This window comes from Chiloscyllium plagiosum, unplaced genomic scaffold (assembly GCF_037043375.1).
Source record: "Chiloscyllium plagiosum isolate Xiang-an unplaced genomic scaffold, Cpla_swu_hap1 HiC_scaffold_31, whole genome shotgun sequence".
Classification (NCBI taxonomy): domain Eukaryota; kingdom Metazoa; phylum Chordata; class Chondrichthyes; order Orectolobiformes; family Hemiscylliidae; genus Chiloscyllium; species Chiloscyllium plagiosum.
The window spans coordinates 31,308,694-31,330,087 of NW_028270169.1; the positions used below are offsets into that span (position 1 = coordinate 31,308,694).

The 21,394-nt window shown below is 42.0% G+C and overlaps 1 protein-coding gene across 3 annotated transcripts in view; it reads left to right on the forward strand.

Annotated features, from left to right (window-relative positions):
* The window catches only part of LOC122564061 (double C2-like domain-containing protein beta), a 284,761-nt gene extending 263,710 nt beyond the window's left edge, over positions 1–21,051 (forward strand). For all 3 annotated transcript variants that reach the window (XM_043718544.2, XM_087977394.1, XM_043718545.2), the window contains 3 exons: positions 12,014–12,095; positions 14,482–14,578; positions 15,552–21,051. In XM_043718544.2, the coding sequence (XP_043574479.1) occupies positions 12,014–12,095; positions 14,482–14,578; positions 15,552–15,688 (316 nt within the window). In that variant the 3' untranslated portion in view covers positions 15,689–21,051. The remainder of the gene's footprint in view (positions 1–12,013; positions 12,096–14,481; positions 14,579–15,551) is intronic.
* The last annotated feature ends 343 nt before the right edge of the window (positions 21,052–21,394 follow it).

Below are 21,394 nucleotides of genomic sequence, written 5' to 3' on the forward strand. Positions count from 1 at the left end.
AGCCAGATTTGTTGGTACAATACATCCTTACTCTGATACAGTAAATGAACAATGTCAAACTTGGGCATGAATTCTACATACAGGCACAGGACTGTGGCAGTTTCACTTTTTAAAAGTATTGAGTGACAGATTGATGTAAAAACATAAAAAATTCTTGGCATGTTGTATAATTCACATAAAATTTGTTATATTCTTGCTTATTTAATTATCAACCAGCATTCTCTTTTGTATGTATCTTGAATTACTGTTTTCTTACAATCTCATTGGGCTGAAATTTCATTGTAGATCTTTGTTCCTGAAGAGTAAAATTTTGGTCTGGGGCATACAAATGCCAGCAGCGGGGTGATTTTAAAGGAAGTGCCATTCTGCAGGAACCCCATCCTGTCAAGGACTGAGGGTACCTCCTAGATCTGGAGGGCCATTAAAAGTTCTTCCAGGAGTCAAAGATCAGCAGATCTAGTGGTAAGAAATGCTGATGTATGTTGGGAAGAGTGAGGGCTCCCTCATTCCTACGTGACAGCCTCCAATATTCCTACGTGACAGCCTCCAATCAGCTTAACAAGAAGGCCAAAATCCTTGGGAACTTTACAAAGAGGCAAGAGCCTCCCCACAGAAGCAAGCACTGCCTTGGCTACTGTCAATTTTCAGACTGGAGGATTCCAAAGAGTTTGCAACCTCTGGCTTTGATATATGCAGGCTCTGTCATTGAGGCATTACATGGTTTCATTGAAAGCCAGCCCCCAAAGCAATAGCAACCTATGTAAAATCAGTCAGTTTTCAAAGCACATCCATATTTAAGGAACTGAATTGATTAGCACTGTCTGACCAAGCTGCTAACTGTTGTCTACATTAATCCAACTCCTCCGTAATCCCATGGAGGCACAGATGTGTTATGGAGCCAGCTGATGGGATTTTACCTCCAATTTTTTCCACCTACCTCCTGTGTCACTCAAAGAGCTCTAGAGCATTGAAACCTATAAATGTCCTTCCCTGCTCCTTTTATGACAATGATCTTTCTGTATTTTTGGGCTGTTTAAAGTCAAGAGGCTCTTTTTCCAGACCTCCTACTTTCTTCACCCACCACCAACCTCCACCCCCCACCCCCATGAAAAATGCGCACATTTTACTCTATTGCTATATCTGTTAAATTCTTTTATTGCCTCATGGTATTCAGACATTTTCTTGAAGAGATTGTGCACTCTAGTGCTGGATGATTGAACTTTGCTCACACTGTGTGACAGTGAAGGATCGCTGTGATTACCTGTAGATTTTTATTGCTGCCACTAATGAAAAGGCATTCTCTCAAAGCACGTTTTGAAATGTTGAGTGTTCTAATAATTCCATTTGAATTTTGTTGACATTAGTGAAAAGCATATTTCTGTCCTCGGGTTTGTGTGAAAGTGGGAACAGCAGATTCTTACTGAAGTAACCCATAACTGTCTTGTGCCTGCTTTTGTTTGAGAGCAACTTTAAAATGTAGATTTACAATATGCTGGATGAATACCCTTTACTGAGAAATCAGCTCAGTCTGAATGTACTTCCCCCGGGAAGGTCCTGAAGAAGGATTACACCTGAAACATTGAAGATTACACCCACCTGCTGATGCTGCCTGGCTTGCTGTGTTGTTCCAGCCTCCTGCTTGTCTACCCAGTCTGAACGTAATGGCAGGGTTAGAACTGTCTATGTTTGTAGTTTATAAAAGATCGAGCACATTCTCACAATTGTTGGTTGCTTGATTTACTTTAAACTTTATCCACTGATGCTGGGCAAACTCTTCCAATTGCTTTAAATTTCTGCTGGTCGCAGTCTCTGTCATCTCAGTAAGCAGTCCCAAGGTTTTCTGATGTGTGTTAAATCCTTCTGGCTCTGGACCCACAGTTAAACAGGGGAAGCAACTGAAAGATCAAGGAATGGGCAGGCAGCTTGATGGGATTGAAGAGAGAGAAAAGCTTGAAAGCAAAGAGAGAGTACAATGAAGGTAATTTAAGCCATGGAAGAGTAAGAAATGATGAGAAGCCTATTGTTACAATTAAAGCAGTTTCAACTGGTCAGTTGCACCTACCCTTCAACGTAATGTAGTGGAACGTTTGCACAGCAGTAGCCCCCTTTGTCTCCTCCAAATCCAAGCAGCTAGCCATACTTCTGGGAGGGGTAAAAGAAACTGTATCTAAATTGAGGCTAGAAATCAAGAAAATTCTTCTCTGACTCCTGAAGGCAACCAACCATGTTCCAGCACATTATGTGACCACACATTGCTGAAAGTAACATCTCTGTTCACAAATATCAGAATCTGTCTGAGGGCTTACAGAAGGTTTGGATACCCTTCTGCTTGCTGGCAAATTGTTTGAGAAACAACAAGATTCTGTGACTTTCCTGGAACTAATTCCAACTACGTGATCAAGAGATTTTCACCCAGCACTCCCAACACATTTGAATTTACTTGGCCTCTCATTCAACCAAATCCAACTCTTTCATATTTCAGTTAAATGTCTTTGAAGTCAGCGCTTTTCTCGAGTTTAAAATCGCCTAAATCTAGCGTGGTAGCTGAGGACCTTTAACTTATCAATCCACTGTAAATCATTTCTCGGGCCTGTTTTTGAGTGCACCAATATTGGACAGATTATTATTAACTTTAGTTTGACCAAGACATTATTCAAGAAAGAATAATCGTCATGAAGTTATTTCTTACAGAATGTAAACAGGTGAAGACAAAAGGGAAGCCTATTTCCAATTTTTGTTTCTACTCAAAAGGCAGGTACTTGAGCACACAACTCTACCCAAGGAAAGTTAAAAATCACACAACACCATGTTTATAGTCCAATAGGTTTAATTGGAAGCACACTAGCTTTCGGAGCGACGCTCCTTCATCAGGTGATTGTGGAGGGCTCGATCGTAACACAGAATTTATAGCAAACATTTGCAGTGTGATGTAACTGAAATTATACATTGAAAAATTGATTGTCTGTTAAGCCTTTCATCTGTTAGAATACAGTGATAGTTTCACTTCTTTCATGTGTAAATCACAAAACCCTTTTTTTTAGGTTGCATTCTCGGGTTAGCTGTTAACAATGGTTAAAAATCACACAAACCAGGTTATAGTCCAACAGGTTTAATTGGAAGCACACTAGCTTTCGGAGCAACGCTCCTTCATCAGGTGATTGTCACAATGGTGATAGCTAGACAATATGTTGAAGGTGTTAGCCCCCTGTGTTCTCTGTCTATGACCTGATGTTTAGATTGATTCTAATCTAAAAAATGAGATAACAGAGTTTTACATAAATTCATGCAGTTTTTGAGCTCAGAGTTCTACATGAATGTATGCAGATTTTGAGCAAAGTGCAATGTAACTCTGCATACATTCATGTAGAACTCTGAGCTCAAAAACTGCATGAATTTATGTAAAACTCTGTTATCCCACAAATTAACCCCACAAAATATATGTGTGTATGTGGGTCTTTGTCTGTCTGTGTGTGTATGGCTGTCTGGGGTGGGGGTTTTGTGTGTGTGTGTGTGTGTGTGTGTGTGTGTGTGTGTGTGTGTGTGTGTGTGTGGTGAGTGTCTTAAGTCTGTGAGGGGGTGCATGTGTGAGTGTGGGAGTGTGTGTCTATAAGGGTGTGTGTGGGTGTCTGTGTGTACCTGTGTCCGTGTGTATGTGAGAGTGTGCGTGTGTAGGAATATCTGTGTGTGTGTAGTGCAATGGTGATCACCTGTAATGTGACATGAACCCAAGGTCCCGGTTGAGGCCCTCCCTATGGGTACCGAACTTAGCTATCAGCCTCTGCTCGGCCACTTTCCTCTGCTAGGTAAAAACAATGACTGCAGATGCTGGAAACCAGATTCTGGATTAGTGGTGCTGGAAGAGCACAGCAGTTCAGGCAGCATCCAAGGAGCTTCGAAATCGACATTTCGGGCAAAAGCCCTTCATCAGGAATAAAGGCAGTGAGCTTGAAGCGTGGAGAGATAAGCGGGAGGAGGGTGGGGTTGGGGAAAAAGTAGCATAGAGTACAATGGGTGAGTGGGGGAGGGGATGAAGGTGATAGGTCAGGGAGGAGAGGGTGGAGTGGATAGGTAGAAAAGGAGATGGGCAGGTAGGACAAGTCCGGACAAGTCATGAGGACAGTGCTGAGCTGGAAGTTTGGAACTAGGGTGAGGTGGGGGAAGGGGAAATGAGGAAACTGTTGAAGTCCACATTGATGCCCTGGGGTTGAAATGTTCTGAGGCGGAAGATGAGGCGTTCTTCCTCCGGGCGTCTGGTGATGAGGGAGCGGCAGTGAAGGAGGCCCAGGACCTCCATGTCCTCGGCAGAGTGGGAGGGGGATTTGAAATGTTGGGCCACGGGGCGGTGTGGTTGATTGGTGCGGGTATCCCGGAGATGTTCCCTAAAGCGCTCTGCTAGGAGGCGCCCAGTCTCCCCAATGTAGAGGAGACCGCATCGGGAGCAACGGATACAATAAATGATATTAGTGGATGTGCAAGTAAAGCTTTGATGGATGTGGAAGGCTCCTTTAGGGCCTTGGATAGAGGTGAGGGAGGAGGTATGGGTGCAGTTTTTACAGTTCCTGTGGTGGCAGGGGAAAGTGCCAGGATGGGAGGGTGGGTTGTAGGGGGGCGTGGACCTGACCAGGTAGTCACGGAGGGAACGGTCATTGTGGAAGGCAGAAAGGGGTGGGGAGGGAAATATATTCCTGGTGGTCGGGTCTGTTTGGAGGTGGCGGAAATGTCGGGGGATGATTTGGTTTATGCGAAGGTTGGTAGGGTGGAAGGTGAGCACCAGGGGTGTTCTGTCCTTGTTACTGTTGGAGAGGTGGGGTCTGAGGGCGGAGGTGCGGGATGTAGATGAGATGCGTTGGAGGGCATCTTTAACCACGTGGGAAGGGAAATTGCGGTCTCTAAAGAAGGAGGCCATCTGGTGTGTCCTGTGGTGGAACTGGTCCTCCTGGGAGCAGATCCGGCAGAGGCGGAGGAATTGGGAATACGGGATGGCATTTTTGCAAGAAGTAGGGTGGGAAGAGGTGTAATCCAGGTAGCTCTGGGAGTCGGTGGGTTTGTAAAAAATATCAGTGTCAAGTCGGTCATCATTAATGGAGATGGAGAGGTCCAGGAAGGGGAGGGAGATGTCAGAGATGGTCCAGGTAAATTTAAGGTCAGGGTGGAATGTGTTGGTGAAGTTGATGAATTGCTCAACTTCCTCGCAGGAGCACGAGGTGGCGTCAATGCAGTCATCAATGTAGCGGAGGAAGAGGTGGGGAGTGGTGCCGGTCTAATTACAGAAGATCAACTGCTCTACATAGCCAACAAAGAGGCAGGCATAGCTGGGGCCCATACGTGTGCCCATGGCTACCCCTTTGGTCTGGAGGAAGTGGGAGGATTCAAAGGAGAAATTGTTAAGGGTGAGGACCAGTTCGGCCAAACGAATGAGAGTGTCGGTGGAAGGGTACTGTTGGGGATGTCTGGAGAGGAAAAAACAGAGGGCTTGGAGGCCCTGGTCATGACGGATGGAGGTGTAGAGTGATTGGATATCCATGGTGAAGATGAGGCATTGGGGGCCGGGGAAGCGGAAGTCTTGGAGGAGGTGGAGGGCATGGGTGGTGTCTCGAACATATGTGGGGAGTTCCTGGACTAGGGGGGATAGGACAGTGTCGAGGTAGGTAGAGATGAGTTCAGTGGGGCAGGAGCATGCTGAGACAATGGGTTGGCCAGGGTGGTCAGGCTTATGGATCTTGGGAAGGAGGGAGAACCGGGCAGTGCGGGGTTCCCGGACTATGAGGTTGGAAGCTGTGGGTGGGAGATCTCCTGAGGTGATGAGATTCTGTATGGTCTGAGAGATGATGGTTTGGTGATTGGGGGGTGGAGTCATGGTCGAGGGGGCAGTAGGAAGAGGTGTCCTCGAGTTGTCGTTTGGCTTCAGCGGTGTAGAGGTCAGTACGCCAGACTACCACTGCGCCCCCTTTATCCGCTGGCTTGATGATGAGGTTGGGATTGGAGCAGAGGGATTGGAGGGCTGCGCGTTGTGAGGGTGAGAGGTTGGAGTGGCGGAGGGGGGTCGACAGGTTGAAGCGGTTAATGTCCCGGCGGCAGTTGGAAATGAAGAGGTCGAGGGCAGGTAATAGGCCAGCGCGGGGTGTCCAAGTGGATGCAGTGTGTTGGAGGTGGGCGAAGGGGTCTTCGGAAGGTGGGCGGCAGTCCTGATTGTGAAAGTAAGCTCGGAGGCGGAGGCGACGGAAGAATTGTTCGACGTCACGGCGTGTATTAAATTCATTGATGCGTGGACGGAGGGGGATGAAGGTGAGTCCTTTGCTGAGGACTGATCGTTTGTCCTCAGTGAGGGGGAGGTCTGGGGGGATGGTAAAAACTCGGCAGGGCTGGGAGCTGGGATCTGGTGTGGGTGTAGACCTGAGAGTGGGGGCGGAACCTGTAACTGGAGTGGGTGTGATTGTGGGGAGAATGGGGGTGGAGTCATGAGCAGGGGTAGTGTTCCCCTCGGGGTTATGGGGGGTGGGGATAGTGACAGTGGGGTCTGTGGGGGGCATGTCAGCAGAATGCAGATGAGTGGCACTGGTGGGGGTGGAAGTGGTAGTGACCACGGCAGTAGGGGTGGCGGAAGTCACTGAGCATGTGGCATCAGGATGTGAAGGGCGGAAGTGATGTCACGTGTGATGCATGATGAATTGTGAGGGGTGGAAGTGGTTGTGGGAGTGGCCATGATGGGGGCGGAAGTGACATCATCAATCAGCATGGGGGTGGCAGCTGCATCAGCCGCATGGCTAATGGCGTCTGAGTAGATTCCATGGCCAGGGGAATCTTCTGGAATGTTTGAGGAGCGCTGGTTATGGAGGTGGGTAGATAAAAGTTTGTTGTACTTACAGTTTTTGATGTTTGAGATGGAATTGAAATACTGTTTGTTGAGAGTATGAATTCTCCTGAGGATGTAGTACAGAGTGGGTCCTTTGCAATTCTGAGAGAGTGTGGCCCTCAGCTGAGGCAGGGCTGACTGTGGAGAGGTTAAGTCCCCTCCCCCACTCACCCATTGTACTCTCTGCTACTTTCTCCCCACCCCCACCCTCCTCTAGCTTATCTCTCCACGCTTCAGGCTCACTGCCTTTATTCCTGATGAAGGGCTTTTGCCCGAAACGTCGATTTCGAAGCTCCTTGGATGCTGCCTGAACTGCTGTGCTCTTCCAGCACCACTAATCCACTTTCCTCTGCTGCCTGTCCCGAAGTCCGCCTTGGAGGATGGTCACCCGAAGGTCCGAGGCTGAATGTCCTGGACCACTGAAGTGTTCTCCAACTGGGAGGGAACACTCCTGTCTGTTGATTGTTGTGCAGTGCCCATTCATCCGTTGTTGTAGCCTTTGCTCAGTTTCCCCAATGTACCATGCCTCCTGGCATCCTTGCCTGCAATGTATAAGATAGACAACGTTGGCTGGGTCACATGAGTACCCGCCATGTACAAGGTGGGAGGTGTTCCCACACGTAATAGTGGTATCTATGTCTACAATCTGACACGTCTTGCAGCGTCCACCGTGACAGGGTTGTATGGAGTTGTCCTGAGAGCCGGGTAGTTTGCTACGAACAATGATCTGTTTGAGGTTTGGCGGTTGTTTAAAGGCAAGTAGTGGAGGTGTGGGGAAGGTCTTGGTGAGGTGCTCATCCTCATTGATAATTGTTGCAGGTCGCAAAGAACATGGCGTAATTTTTCAGCAATGTACTGGGAAATACTGAACAACGAAGGGTACCCTGTCTGTTGCAGCACGTGTCTGTCTCCTGAGGAGGTCATTACGGTTCCTTGCTGTGGCATGTTGGAACTGGCGATCGATGAGTTGAGCATCGTACCCCATTCTTGTGAGGGCATCCTTGAGTACTTCCATTTCTTCTCTATGCAGGATCTCCAACCAGCATTGTACACCAGGTACATTGGTGACATTTTCTTCCTCTGGACCCATGGTGAGGAGTCACTGATAAAACTACACAATGACATCAACAAGCTTCATCCCACCATCAAACTCACCATGGACCACTCTCGACTGTCTCATTTTGGACACGTGCGTCTCCATCAAGGACTGACACCTCAGCACCACACTCTACCGCAAACCCACAGACAACCTCATAATGCTACACTTCTCCAGCTTCCACCCAAAACATATTAAAACAGCCATTCCCTATGGACAAGCCCTATGCATACACCGGATCTGCTCAAATAAGGAGGAATGTGACGGACACCTGGAAGTACTCAAGGATGCCCTCACGGGGTACGATGCTCAACTCATCGACTGCCAGTTCCGACGTGCCACAGCAAGGAACCGTAATGACCTCCTCAGGAGACCGACACGTGCTGCAACTGACAGGGTATCCTTCGTTGTTCAGTACTTTGGGGAAACCGAGCAAAGGCTACGACATCGGATGAATGGGCACTGCACAACAATCAACAGACAGGAGGGTTCCCTCCCAGTTGGGGAACACTTCAGTGGTCCAGGGCATTCAGCCTCGGACCTTCGGGTGACCATCCTCCGGTGGACTTTGGGACAGGCAGCAGCGAAAAGTGGCCAAGCAGAGGCTGATAGCTAAGTTCGGTACCCATAGGGAGGGCCTCAACCGGGACCTTGGGTTTATGTCACATTACAGGTGACCACCATTTCACTATACACACACACACACAGATAATCTTACACACGCACACTCTTACATACACACGGACACAGGTACACACAGACGTGCACACAGACACACACACACACATGCACCCCCTCACAGACTTAAGACACTCTGTACTCACTACACACACACACACACACACACACACACACACACACACACACACACACACACACATTCTCACACTCACAACCCCCACCCCAGACAGATGCAGACAGACAAAGACCCACATGCACACATATATTTTGTGGGGTGAATTTGTACTTGCAGAGTTACATTGCACTTTGCTCAAAAACTGCATATATTCATGTAGAACTTTGAGCTCAAAAACTGCATGAATTTATGTAAAACTCTGTTATCTCACTTTTTAGATTAGAATCAATCTAAACATCAGGTCATAGACAGAGAACACAGGGGGCTAACATCTTCAACATATTGTCTAGCTATCACCGTTGTTAACAGCTAACCCGAGAATGCAACTTTAAAAAAAGGTTTTGTGATTTACACATGAAAGAAGTGAAACTATCACTGTATTCTAACAGATGAAAGGCTTAACAGACAATCAATTTTTCAGTTACATCACACTGCAAATTTTTGCTATATATTCTGTGTTACGATCGAGCCCTCCACAATCACCTGATGAAGGAGCGTCGCTCCGAAAGCTAGTGTGCTTCCAATTAAACCTATTGGACTATAACCTGGTGTTGTGTGATTTTTAACTTAGTACACCCCAGTCCAACACTGGCATCTCCAAATCATGACTACCCAAGGAACACATGCTTGGAATTATTCTTCGTAACTGCATCTTCCTCTTTATCTATATTTAAATGCCTGCCAGATACCAACCTATCACTCTCTTATATAAGCTTCCAGGCCCACACAAATCTCTATACATTCGCAGAATGTTTCCAACATAGAAGGAAACCATTCAGCCCATGTTTCCATACTATCTCCAAAAGAGCAACTCAGCTAGTTCCACTCTCTCGCCTTTTCATTTTCGCCCTGCTGTTTTTTCTCTTCAGATAATTAACCAGTTTCCTTTTGAAAGCCACTATTGGATCTGTCTCCAACATACTCTGTATATTTCAGATCTTAACCGCGTTTTGTGCAAAGATTTTTTTTGTAGTATCATTTCAGTTCTTTTGTCAGTCACCCTAAATCAGTGTCCTCAGGTTTATAGGAATAGTTTGTCCCCATCTAGTCTGTCAGGATGCCTCATGATTTTAAAACCTTTAATAAATCTCAACATTTCCTTCACAAAAAACAACTCACCTTTTACAATCTATCCTAAAATTGGACACAATACTGTAGTTGAAAGCAAACCAGTGTTATAAATGTTCATTGTAACTTACTTAGTTTTGCATTCTACTTGATATTTATAAAGCCCAAAATCCTACTTTCTCAACCTACCCTGACACCTTCAATGATCTGTGCACATGTACCGCACAGATCTCTTTGTTCTTGCATCTGATTTATAATTGTATTGTTTATAATGCTTTCCTTGTCTGGTTAGTAATGTTTGCCAGACAATATTTAATTACATTAAATTGGATATGCCCATTTACCAATCGAGAGTGGACAAGCAGGAGGCTGGAAAAACAAAGCAAGCCAGGCAGCATCAGGTTTTGGAGATGTCAATATTTTGGGTGTAACCCTTCTTCAGGAATGGAGGTGGGGGTAGGGGGAGCTACAGATAAAGGTGCTGGTGTATTTGGATGGGGAGAGGGGCGGAATGGTGAGGTAGTGATAAGGAACACAGGTAGAGGGTTCAGTCTGGTTGGTCGATGGGAGGAATGAATCCGGTTGGTAGCTGGAAGGAAGGGTTTATTGGAGGGATGGAAGGGAGGGGGAGGGGCTGGGAAGGGAGTCAGGGGAAGGTTGGGAAGGTTATTTGAAATTGGAGAACTCAACATTGACTCCTCTAGGCTGTAGGGCGCCCAGGGAGAAGACAATGTGTTGTTCCTCCAATTTGCGGTCTGATTCACTGTGGCAATGGAGGAGGCCGAGGGTAGACATGTTGGAGAGGGAGTGGGAAGGGGAATTAAAATGGGCGGTGACTGGGAGGTCAGGCTCGCCCTACGGGCCCGTCTGAGATGCCCGGCGAACCATTCCCTAAGTTTACATTTGGTCTCCCCAATGTAGAGAAGACCACATTGGGAGCACCTGATACAGTAAACTAGGTTGAGACAGGTGAACCTCTATCTCACCTGGAAGGACTGTTTGGGGCACTGGATGGAGGTGATGGGGGGGGGGGGGGGTGATATGCTGGCAGGCTTTATGGTTGCAGGGGAAGGTACCTAGAGGTTCAGGGATGTTGTGAGGAGTGTGGTGCAAACCTACCAGTCTCTCGGTCAGTGCTTTTCCAGCAACATACTCTCGACTCTGATCTCCAGCATCTGCAGACCTCACTTTCTCTCGGTCTGCTGTTGAAGTCTATCATTGTCCTCCTCACAGTTCATAATATTTCCAAGTTTTATGGTATACATTTTCATAAACTTGCAGACTGTTCATCTGATGATTTCATGCAAATAATTAATGAAGTTGGTGAAGAGCAATGGTACTAACACCAAAGTAAGTTTCTACTCAAGTATTTAGCAGGTTACGAAGACTGGGCTTCTTCCAAAAGGCCGTGTGCTGTTAGTTGGGGGAGTTTTAACTTCAGAAAGGTGGGCTTGGGTAAGGTAGGAGGTTAAAGTCCGAAACGTCTGTTCCCTGAGCCCTACTCCGCTACATGTGGCTTTAACCGAGGTGGGCAGATAACCAATCCATTACAGGGAAACGATTCCTGAGCCTCCACTCCACTACCATTGAGGCTGGCAAATCTCCCAAAATCAGCAGCCTGACCAATACACATCTGCCTCCTGTCCATTTACACCTCCTATCACCCCATCCCAAGTAATCACCTCTGCACCATCTGGTTGAAACCTCTCTAAACCAAATGTGAGCACAAATTTTACTGGACCAATGACCTTTAACCACTAGCTCATACCCTACTACCAAAGGCTAACCTTTGGACACGGAACCATTAGACAGCCCTGCAGTATGTGCCAAAATCCCAATTTCTGTTAACTTTCTCGTGCATCCACTCGTGGTGAGTCATTTCAGTAAACTTTCAAACCTGTGTCAACGAGATGGGATGGCGAGAAAGTTGTGAAGTAGGGCGATGGCAGTAATTACATGTCAACTAGAATTAGGGAGACGGTCAGCGAATGGGTGTCCAAAGAGGGAGACTACCAGTGAATCTGCTTTTGAATGAATATTTGTCCAGAACCAAGGAGAACTTTCCTGCTTTTCTTTAATGAAGTATTGACAACACAACAACTATCATGTAACTTTTAACTATATCTTTCTTTTTTCCCAGCTATTTGAAGCCAGATGTGGACAAGAAGTCAAAACATAAGACAGCTGTGAAAAAGAAAACACTTAATCCAGAATTTAATGAGGTATTTACACGACTTAATTTAAATAAACTTCACTTAATGGTATGTTTGGCTTAAAGAAAACAATTCCAAGAAAACTGTAGCAGGAGTAACAAAGCTTTGCTCAGTGCATAGGAGCACAGTTATACTGAATTGAAAGATACTATGGTTCCCCGTGCAGTCAGATAACACATTAGAAAGAAAAAATAGAAGGAAAAATGTATGTCCAGTCTTCTCATTTTCATGAACTCCTAGCTGCTCGAGAGGGAATAGTAGGCAACCTTACCTGATGAAGGAGCAACACTCCAAAAGCTAGTGCTTCCACATAAACCTGTTGGGCTATAATCTGATGTTGTGTGATTTTTAACTTTGTACACCCCAGTCTAACACCAGCACCTCAAACCAACCTTACCACTGATATTCTTTGGGGTAGAAACCTCAAATCAACCTTACCACCGATATTCTTTGAGGTAGAAACTTTAGGAGTTGGGGAAACCTAGACCCCACGTTTTGATCCTGAGGTGGGCAACATGAGTCAGGAAATTTCCCAGCCTGTAGCATCCACCACAGCCCATGAATAAGACAATTTACATTCTGGGGTGGGGTGGGGGCTGTGGTTAGGTGGGGTGGGGACCTTGGTTAGGTGGAGACAGCATGGAATCCAGCCTGCTGCTCCTACTTTCAGATCAAATGTGAGCACAGTGGCTGCTGAGTGCCAAGGCAACCATTTTCAAAGGCCTGCTTTGGTCCCCAGGGCTTCATCCTAGCTTGTTTGTTAAGTATTTGTTTGTTAAAAATTAGTCCTCCTCTCATCCTCTAATTACTCTCAATGCCCCTTCCATGCCAACTTCTACTGACCCATGCTGCCACTCATCTACATGGCTTCTTATAGGCCCATTCCAACTTAATGCCAACTCATGTCAATTCTAACACACCCTCCACCTTCGGCCCTCACATCCTTTGTGCTATCTGTAGTGATTATAAGGAGGTCAGCCAGATGGACCTCATAGAATATGCCCTGATTGGGGATGTTAACCTGGTCCAATCAGCGAGCCCTGACTGACAGATGTAAACAGCAGTGTCAGAGGTTTTGTTCACCCTGAGAGCTGGCTCTAAGGGAGCAGGATCAGTGTCAAGGACTCTCCACATGTAAATAAACAGTGACTTAGTTTCAGGACATTGGCCTCTGTGGAATTATTTCACTGACCTGCCCCAGTATCTTCCTGCACTTTGTCACGACAATGGGGCCAGTTGTTGCCTTGGAAATATGATAAACTCTTCCGAATGAATTTCTCCTGTTTCGGAACCACTCTGTCTTCCACTAAAATCTGAGGAAGCTGGCAGATTCTTCTGTTCAAAATAGATGTGAGCTTCCGGCACCTAAGTGAAAGTGGTGGGCATGGTCAGCTTGCCACTTCCCCGTTCTTCGGGAAGCATGACACCAAATTTCCCATGCATCCTTTGAAACCTGGTAAAAGCAAAGTCTTGGAGAAACCCATAGGCAGGAAATCTGTAAAAGATTGAAGAGCTACGAATGTAAGTGTACAAGGGCTGTGCAATACCCTTCCTATATTTACAAATGACGACTGAATAATTTGTCCCAGGACACTATGGAATTTTTCTGTTAGAAATCAATAATTCTTTTCACCCTTTTGTTAGTTATAGATCTAATTATGAGTAGTCATATGTTAATTACCCTCAGAAAATGCAGAGGGACCCAGTTGTTTTTTAACCAAGGTGAAAATTTGATTTTAATCATCGTATTAGAACATTAACAGATGAGGTTTCAGAACTTTGGAGCGTTTAGTTTGGAACGATAGTTTAGAAGCGCTGTAAACTGTGGTTTAGAAGAACTCGGTGATAATTCAAGTTGACAAACAGTTAATAAACATGTATCAATTTGCTGTAAATTTATCTTCTCAATTCAATGATCACATCTGTACATGACAGTTGCATGATGGGAGGCTATGTGGCCCATCACACAAATATTCTTTAGTTGCAGATCTTTATGATTGATTCCCTACTACGAATGCTTAAATCTAAGTGAATGATAATTAGCTAACTGCAAATAAAACCATCCAGAATTATCCCACACTGTTGAATAGTTTGAATGCTGCCATTTAGCAACAGATAAACAAGAAAATGATTTTGTATTTTAAGGAAGGTTAAACTAGAGAGATATTGAATATTCATAAGCCTGATCAAGTTGGCCAAAGGCTGAGTTGTATTTCCAGATTCACTCGTATAATGGTAAGGTGTGACTTTGAATGAAAATTGACAGGTTATGTATAAGAGAAACCAGCTGCTCTTATCAACCAGATGATCACAATGAAAGTATAACCATGAATTTCAAACAGGGTAATTTGCATAGGATAAGCACACACATGATCATTACTCTTTTTTAATACAGGAATTTTGCTACGAAATCAAGCAAGCAGATTTGGCAAAAAAAACTCTGGAAGTAACAGTTTGGGATTATGATATTGGAAAATCGAATGACTTCATTGGTAAGTGAAATTGACTTAGTAATTTAGTAACTCATTAATTCCTTTTGAAAAGTAAGGATTTGTGTTGAAGACACATGACCATTTAAAGTCTGAGTGAGGTAACTATCCATTTGATTTGTCTCATTCTACCAATCTCCCTTCTATTCCAGATGCTCCACGGATATCTTAGATATTTGTTTTGCTATTTTTATTTTCCAGTTTCTTCTTCCCATTCATCCTTCCTTCCCCTGTAACACTCTAAAGGAGCACAAGTTATTGACTAAGCAATGTTGAAAGTCATATTTCTACATCCAATGCAATTAGTACATTGATTTATATCCTTGTAATACCTCCTTTGTGCACAGAAAGCTTGTCAATTTTCTGCTGGATAATAAATAGGTTAATACAATTAAGCTCCTTAGTTAATAACTGCTTTCTGTAATTATTCATGGTTTTCCTGTAATATGCAACTTGCTGTACTGTAGAGAACCTTATGGTGAAGGTTAAACTGGAATCAATCTTGACATATTTTTGTAAGCTTTTATTTACAGAGATGGACATTATAAACATGTAGTTCCTAATTCAACAGCCACAATTTCAGTCTGTTCATATTTATAGTGGCATACATGAATCCCCAGTGAATGTCAATCATTTGAATAAAAAAAAAACCAAGCAGCATTCCGGAGCTTCAGGATAATGCTGATGAAACCTATGGAAGAAGTATAAAACTAAACATTCAAAAATGTTTCAGTGCAATATTAATTTAAAAATCTGATTTTAAAACATGAATCTACCTACAGTATCATTTTATCCATCAAGTGTGGAAAAAAATCATTTCATTTTAATTTATTCAGAGATTGATGATATGGGTTTTAAATCTTGTATATTTTTCCATTCCAGCCTCCTCTGATCTGTAGATTTTCAATTAGTATATTTTACTGAGCATGTACATTTTCTGGAGCACAGAACATGGCTAACAAATATTTCTGCTTAGGTGGAGTCACGCTTGGAATTAATGCAAAAGGTGAACGTTTAAAACATTGGTTTGATTGTCTGAAGAGCAAAGACAAGAAAATAGAGCGCTGGCACACGTTGACCAATGAACTGCCAGGATCTATTCTCAGTGATTGATGCCACGTGTCCGTTGAGAACCTTGCTTTGCAACTCAGCACGTGACAAGTGAGCTTCTCCAAGAGCACGCATAAAGACCTGTCACAGATAGGTTGGGCCTCTTGCACTTTTTGTTTCAGAACCAACACTCTCTAGGCCTCTTCACAGATACCTAACTTTGCCTGGTAATCTTATGGCTTACATATTGGCTTCTGTAAATGTTTACATGCATTTGTGTATCTGAGCATTTGGGATAAATATCAGAGCTGTACCTTTGAATGACTTTTTATAATTGGTGTAACAACAAGAATTATCGATTTTTGATGATTGATACTTTCAGTGACCCAGACCAAGCAAATTATTAACTGTTTTAGGATGTTTAATTTTTATTGCTACAAATGTAAACATGTCTCTGAAATATTTAGTTATAGCTCTGCCCTCTATTGCAGAAATAACCCTATTCTAAAATAGGTTGCACAAAGGAATGGGTCCTGTTCTGTGTTTAGTATTATTTTGGAAAAATAAATTACTTTTGATACAGAACTGGAGTACTATGGACATTGCAGTGGCCAATTTTCCACAGGCTTTGATTACTTTATTTGAAGCTAATGTATTTTTAGAGAAGCCTGTCAATATTCCAGAAATAAATTGACAAGGTTATAGCAAAGCTAAAGGTAGCACACGCATAATAAACGCTACATGTTTCACATTTTAATTATCTTCCTTTTATCACGACAATACAAACTGTTTCTCTTTTTAAAGGCCTAGATTGAAATCAAGCTGTGGGAGTGATTAATATTCTATTGTTCCTTAATTCAGCTCTTCACGATTAATGGGTCACTTCCATGAATCTTTAATGAGTAAATGTAAATCCACAAGACAGCCTTCAATTAATATTTGTGGTATCTCAAGTCCTTAGTTGAATATGTAGAATCGAAAAATGTCAGGGGGTAGAAAAGTAATTAATAGCTCGCCATCTGAAATATAATAGTTCACATTTGCAGGACAAGGGTAAAAGGAGTGAGATGTATGAGATAGCTTTTTCCAAGAGCTGGAGCAGGCACGAATTGCGGCCTACACATTCATTTGGAAGCACAATTTATTTTTAGTGGAGATTTTAGACATTTCCAAAAAATATTGATCTCAATGTATAATTTTCTGACATTTTGGCATTATACTCTGTTCTGTCTTCCAGACTCAAATTAATTACAATTAAGGATTACCAATTATTTAGTAAGAAAATCAAAGTGGTTGTCAGAGGTTTATAGCAAGCAGTAACTAACCCAAATCCTTCATGTTCATTTGTGAACTGAAATAATTACAAATATTCTGTATCCCCAAGACACTAATACTTCTATCCCTGCCCAACATCTAGCACAGGATGACATTAACCACATCAATTGTGCACCTGCTGATTTAAACATTTGAAATTTTAAAAATGCTTTTATTTTTATCAACTACAGAAGGCAAAAGTATGTATTGATATCATTGAAGCAAAACCTTACAAGTGAACTCTAATAACTAATCACACCCAAAAGTGAACCTGTCTTTTTCCTCTTTTAGAACCTAATTAAACTGCTGTGTCTTTCAAACACTTTTTGACATTATGTTCATGGACGCTCCTATTCCCAGAGGAAACAATGCAAATACCTGAAGGCCCACAATGTTATTACCTTGGTTCAAGCCTCCTTGTAATCATGTATTTGTGTGATCTAATGATAGAGGTGGGAAAATAGCTGCCAAAACAGAATTATCAGATTATTACAATGCAGAAATCGGTCTAACCTCATCAAAAAGTAGAATGTTATAGATTCCAAAAATCTGAAGTAAAAGCATCAAATACTGGAAGTACTCAGTAGCTTTGGCAACATGGAAAAGGACACAAAGTTATCATTTCTGATCAATGGCTATTCATCGACAGTGGGAACAGTTAGAAATGTAATAAACTTTAAACAAATGTGGGTGAATCATGTCTTTGTTGGGGTGAAAGACAGGAGAGATTGAATGACAGAAGGATTGGTCTCTCAGAATCAATAGGAATAGTCATGGACCAGGAAAAAAGAAACAAAATAAAGAATGATGCACCTAATGCAGGTGTGCTGGTGTATGCAAGCAAAACATATGAGTAAAATCAAACTGTGCAAAGAAAAGGAAGCAAACTGGGTGACGGAATTTACAGTCTAAACTTGTTGAATTCATTGTTGAATTGGGAAAGCTGGAAAATGTCTCTTTGAAAGGTGGGGTAATTGTTCCTCAAACTCATATTGAGCTTTAGTGGAACTGTGCAGCAGACTAGGGGCAGAGAGCAAGATGGGGAATTAAAATGATGGGCCATAGGAAGGGTCATGCGTGTGGGCTGAGCACAGATGGTTGGTTTCCAAAATGTTGGGGACCGTTCAAGGGCAAACTGCAAACATGGCAAACTGGAAATTCATGTAAGCACTTCTTCACCTGGAAGGAATATTTGGAGCCTTGGACAGTGAGGAAGGAGAAGGTAATGGGTAGGTGTTGCATTGTGGAAAGCTTCCATGCGAAAGGGACAGAGTGTTGAGTTGATTGATGAATGGCGCAGGCTATCACAGATGGAATGATGCCTTGTGAAGATGATACTTAATATGACCATTAATTATCATCACTCCTTTGGAATTTATCATTCCCACCATTAGCAGGATCTCTTACCCATCAAACAATGCACCTAGAGCAGTGTGTATGAATCAGCATTACCAAGAGAATGAATTACTATTAGCAGTTAGCTAATTACAATTACTAATGAGTAGTGTATGATTTGTATTAGCTATTGACCAATTTGAAACTGAGCGACACTAGTATCTGAAAATAAGCTCCACATCCTTTGTAATGGATAATAAAAAGTGGTCTTGCAGGAATGCATGGAAAACAGGATTAAAATTACTAGCAATCAAATTTAATCTCAGGAAAATAAAACAATGTAACTACATTAAAGTGATTTTTAATATATTGGTTCAAACCCAATCAAAAGATTTTAACACAAGATTTAAAATATTACTAGCAAAGACAAAACGTCAGGAAACCACATCTAATAGCTCTTGAGTTCTCACTCTGATCTTCATTAATGAACAAGAATGGGGGAGCAGAAAAAGTATTTTCAAGAATTCTTTCCAAATACTTCAGATGAAATTTTCAATAAATCCAATTGTTACTACAATTTCAGGCTAATAAATTAAGTATATACATTCTCATAAAACCATCTTTAACACAGTTTGTAGAATGAAAACAAACCAATTCAATTTAATTACTCATTGCTTTTTTCCTCATGGACTGTTAGTACAAAAACACATTACTCTTTTTGATGCTATGATAATTCACTATAATACAATTAAATCTGAAATGAAAATTCATGGCATTGACCAATTAATGGATCACATTTTGTGCCTCTTTCATTCCCTTAAGTAAAAATCGCTAGATTTACCTGCTGGGTTCTGGGTCCTGGTTCTTTTATGATGGTAACTGAGCATGAAAATACAGCAGTTTGCCTGATTCTATTGTTAAAGTACTATTGCCATATCAAAATTATTGGTCAGAAGGAATGATAATCAGTTACATTGAATTTAATTTCAGGAGATTTCAGTTGAGTGCATTGTTGTTTGTGCAGCATTAATAATTATTGCACTCTTTGTATTAAAATGTATGGCTGTTTAAAAGTGCTATGATACATACTGCTCAGTATTTTAAGCTAATTCAATGTATACAACATAAAACATCACAGAGTATGACATTTTTGACATCTCATTTAAAGATCACATCACAAAACCTTAAGTGTCAAAAATGATATTTAAATATTTGGACTTTTATATACTACCTACTTGCGCAATTGATAACAAAAAAAACATGTTGAATGTGCAAAACCCACTTTGAAGATGAATTCTTTATGCTTTTTAAGAATCTGAATTTTGTATGGATTTCAATTATTGTGCATGAAGCTTGACTGGCTGCTATTATTGTACTAACTTGCAATGCAACAAGCAACAAACATTCCAATCTGAAACATTTTGTGGGTTATTAAGACCAATAACATGTTTAGAGTAACGCTTACAACATTACACTCTGCATGAAGTGTTAATTTCCTTATGCCCTTAAAATGTTTGGCAGTTGATCATATTTTCTGTAAATGAGCCTTGCACTACAGGTTATTGTTCTATAATGCACATTATCTACTTTGTTGATAACCAATCAACCCTCCTTAAAGAGGAAGAGATACATGTTATGCCAAAGGTTCATTTTAACTTCCTCTATTATCTGTGACATATAGTTCCTTGATTGTGTGCAGTTATTCAGTTTAACCTTGTGTGGAACAAGTGACCATGTAATGGAGCAAAAAAGGACAAAGTTTTGCATTTACTCTCTATTGCCCAACAGTGTGTTATAACTCTTTAAAGAATCTTAACATTATTCCTGCATATTAATTTTATTTAGAATGCTTAATCAATAAAGAATACAGCTATATTTTCTTTTTATTTTGCTTTCCATGCTGAGTAGGATTATAGAACAGTAAAACCAAACAGAATTTATTGTACTTTATAACAACATTTGTACAAGCCCAGATCCTGGCAGAGTGAAGAGCATGTTGAAACGTAATCACTATTGTCAGTGCAAGTTAACTTTTTGTAGTAGAATTCAAGGGTTGACCACAATTAAGTAGATATTTTCAGGCTTGGTCTAGAGGAAAATGTATTCATCTATTTTTTTAAAAACACAACAAATGGACCAAAGAATACAACAAAAGACCTTTGTGTTTTTTTAAGTTAAATTTTGTTTTTACAAATGTCTTTGTTTTTATTGTCACCTTTGAAATAATCTCTGAAGTCTTAATACTTTCAACTGATAACAGCAACAGTTTATATTTTTGAGGTCCTGTGAATGTAATGAGATATTCTAAGGTGCTTCACTTAAAAAAAAATGTATTAAGGTTCCAAGGAAAAACCCTTTTGTTTAAAACCTAGTCTAAAGCATTGAAAATTTAAGGGAAAAACCTGCCAGGGCTCGACAGCATCATTTAAGTGTTGAAATTAAATACCAGTCCAGCAAAATACACCAACAGTGGTCCCATGTTCCACTCATGGTAAAATCTCTGACTAGAAATTGATCAATTGATTAAAAGTACAAATATTAATTTGATTTTTCACATTTTCCTCTTTCTAGTTTATCAGGTTTTTCATGTAACTGTATGGAATGCATGCAGATAAATATCGTGAATCACCTTTACAATGGATGTTTCTAATCATGTTTTATTACGATGTGGAGAATGCGACGTCAACTTTGAAAGTATCTTTTATTGCTTCTCACAATAACTGACTTTTGTATCTCAGCCTGTCTATAAAAATTAAACTGTGATATTTGAACTTGAATTTATTGCCTTGTGACTTCTATTTCTAAAGATGATGTGTAATTGCAGTGATTGTAATGAGGTTAGTCAGGTGGACCTTATAGAATATGAGGTCCCTGATTGGGGCTGTTAATTTCATCCAATCAGGGAACCCTTGCTGACAGGTAAGAACAAGAGTGTCAGTGGTCTGTTCACTCTGAGAGTTGGCTCCGAGGGAACTGGATCAGTATCAGGTACTATGCACGTGTAAACTAAGGCTGATAAGATATTGGCCTCTGTGGAGTCATTTCAATGGCAACAAGAATATGGATTAATGATGAAATCTTGCTAAAGCACCTACTAGCTGAAGCCCAACTGGACTTCAA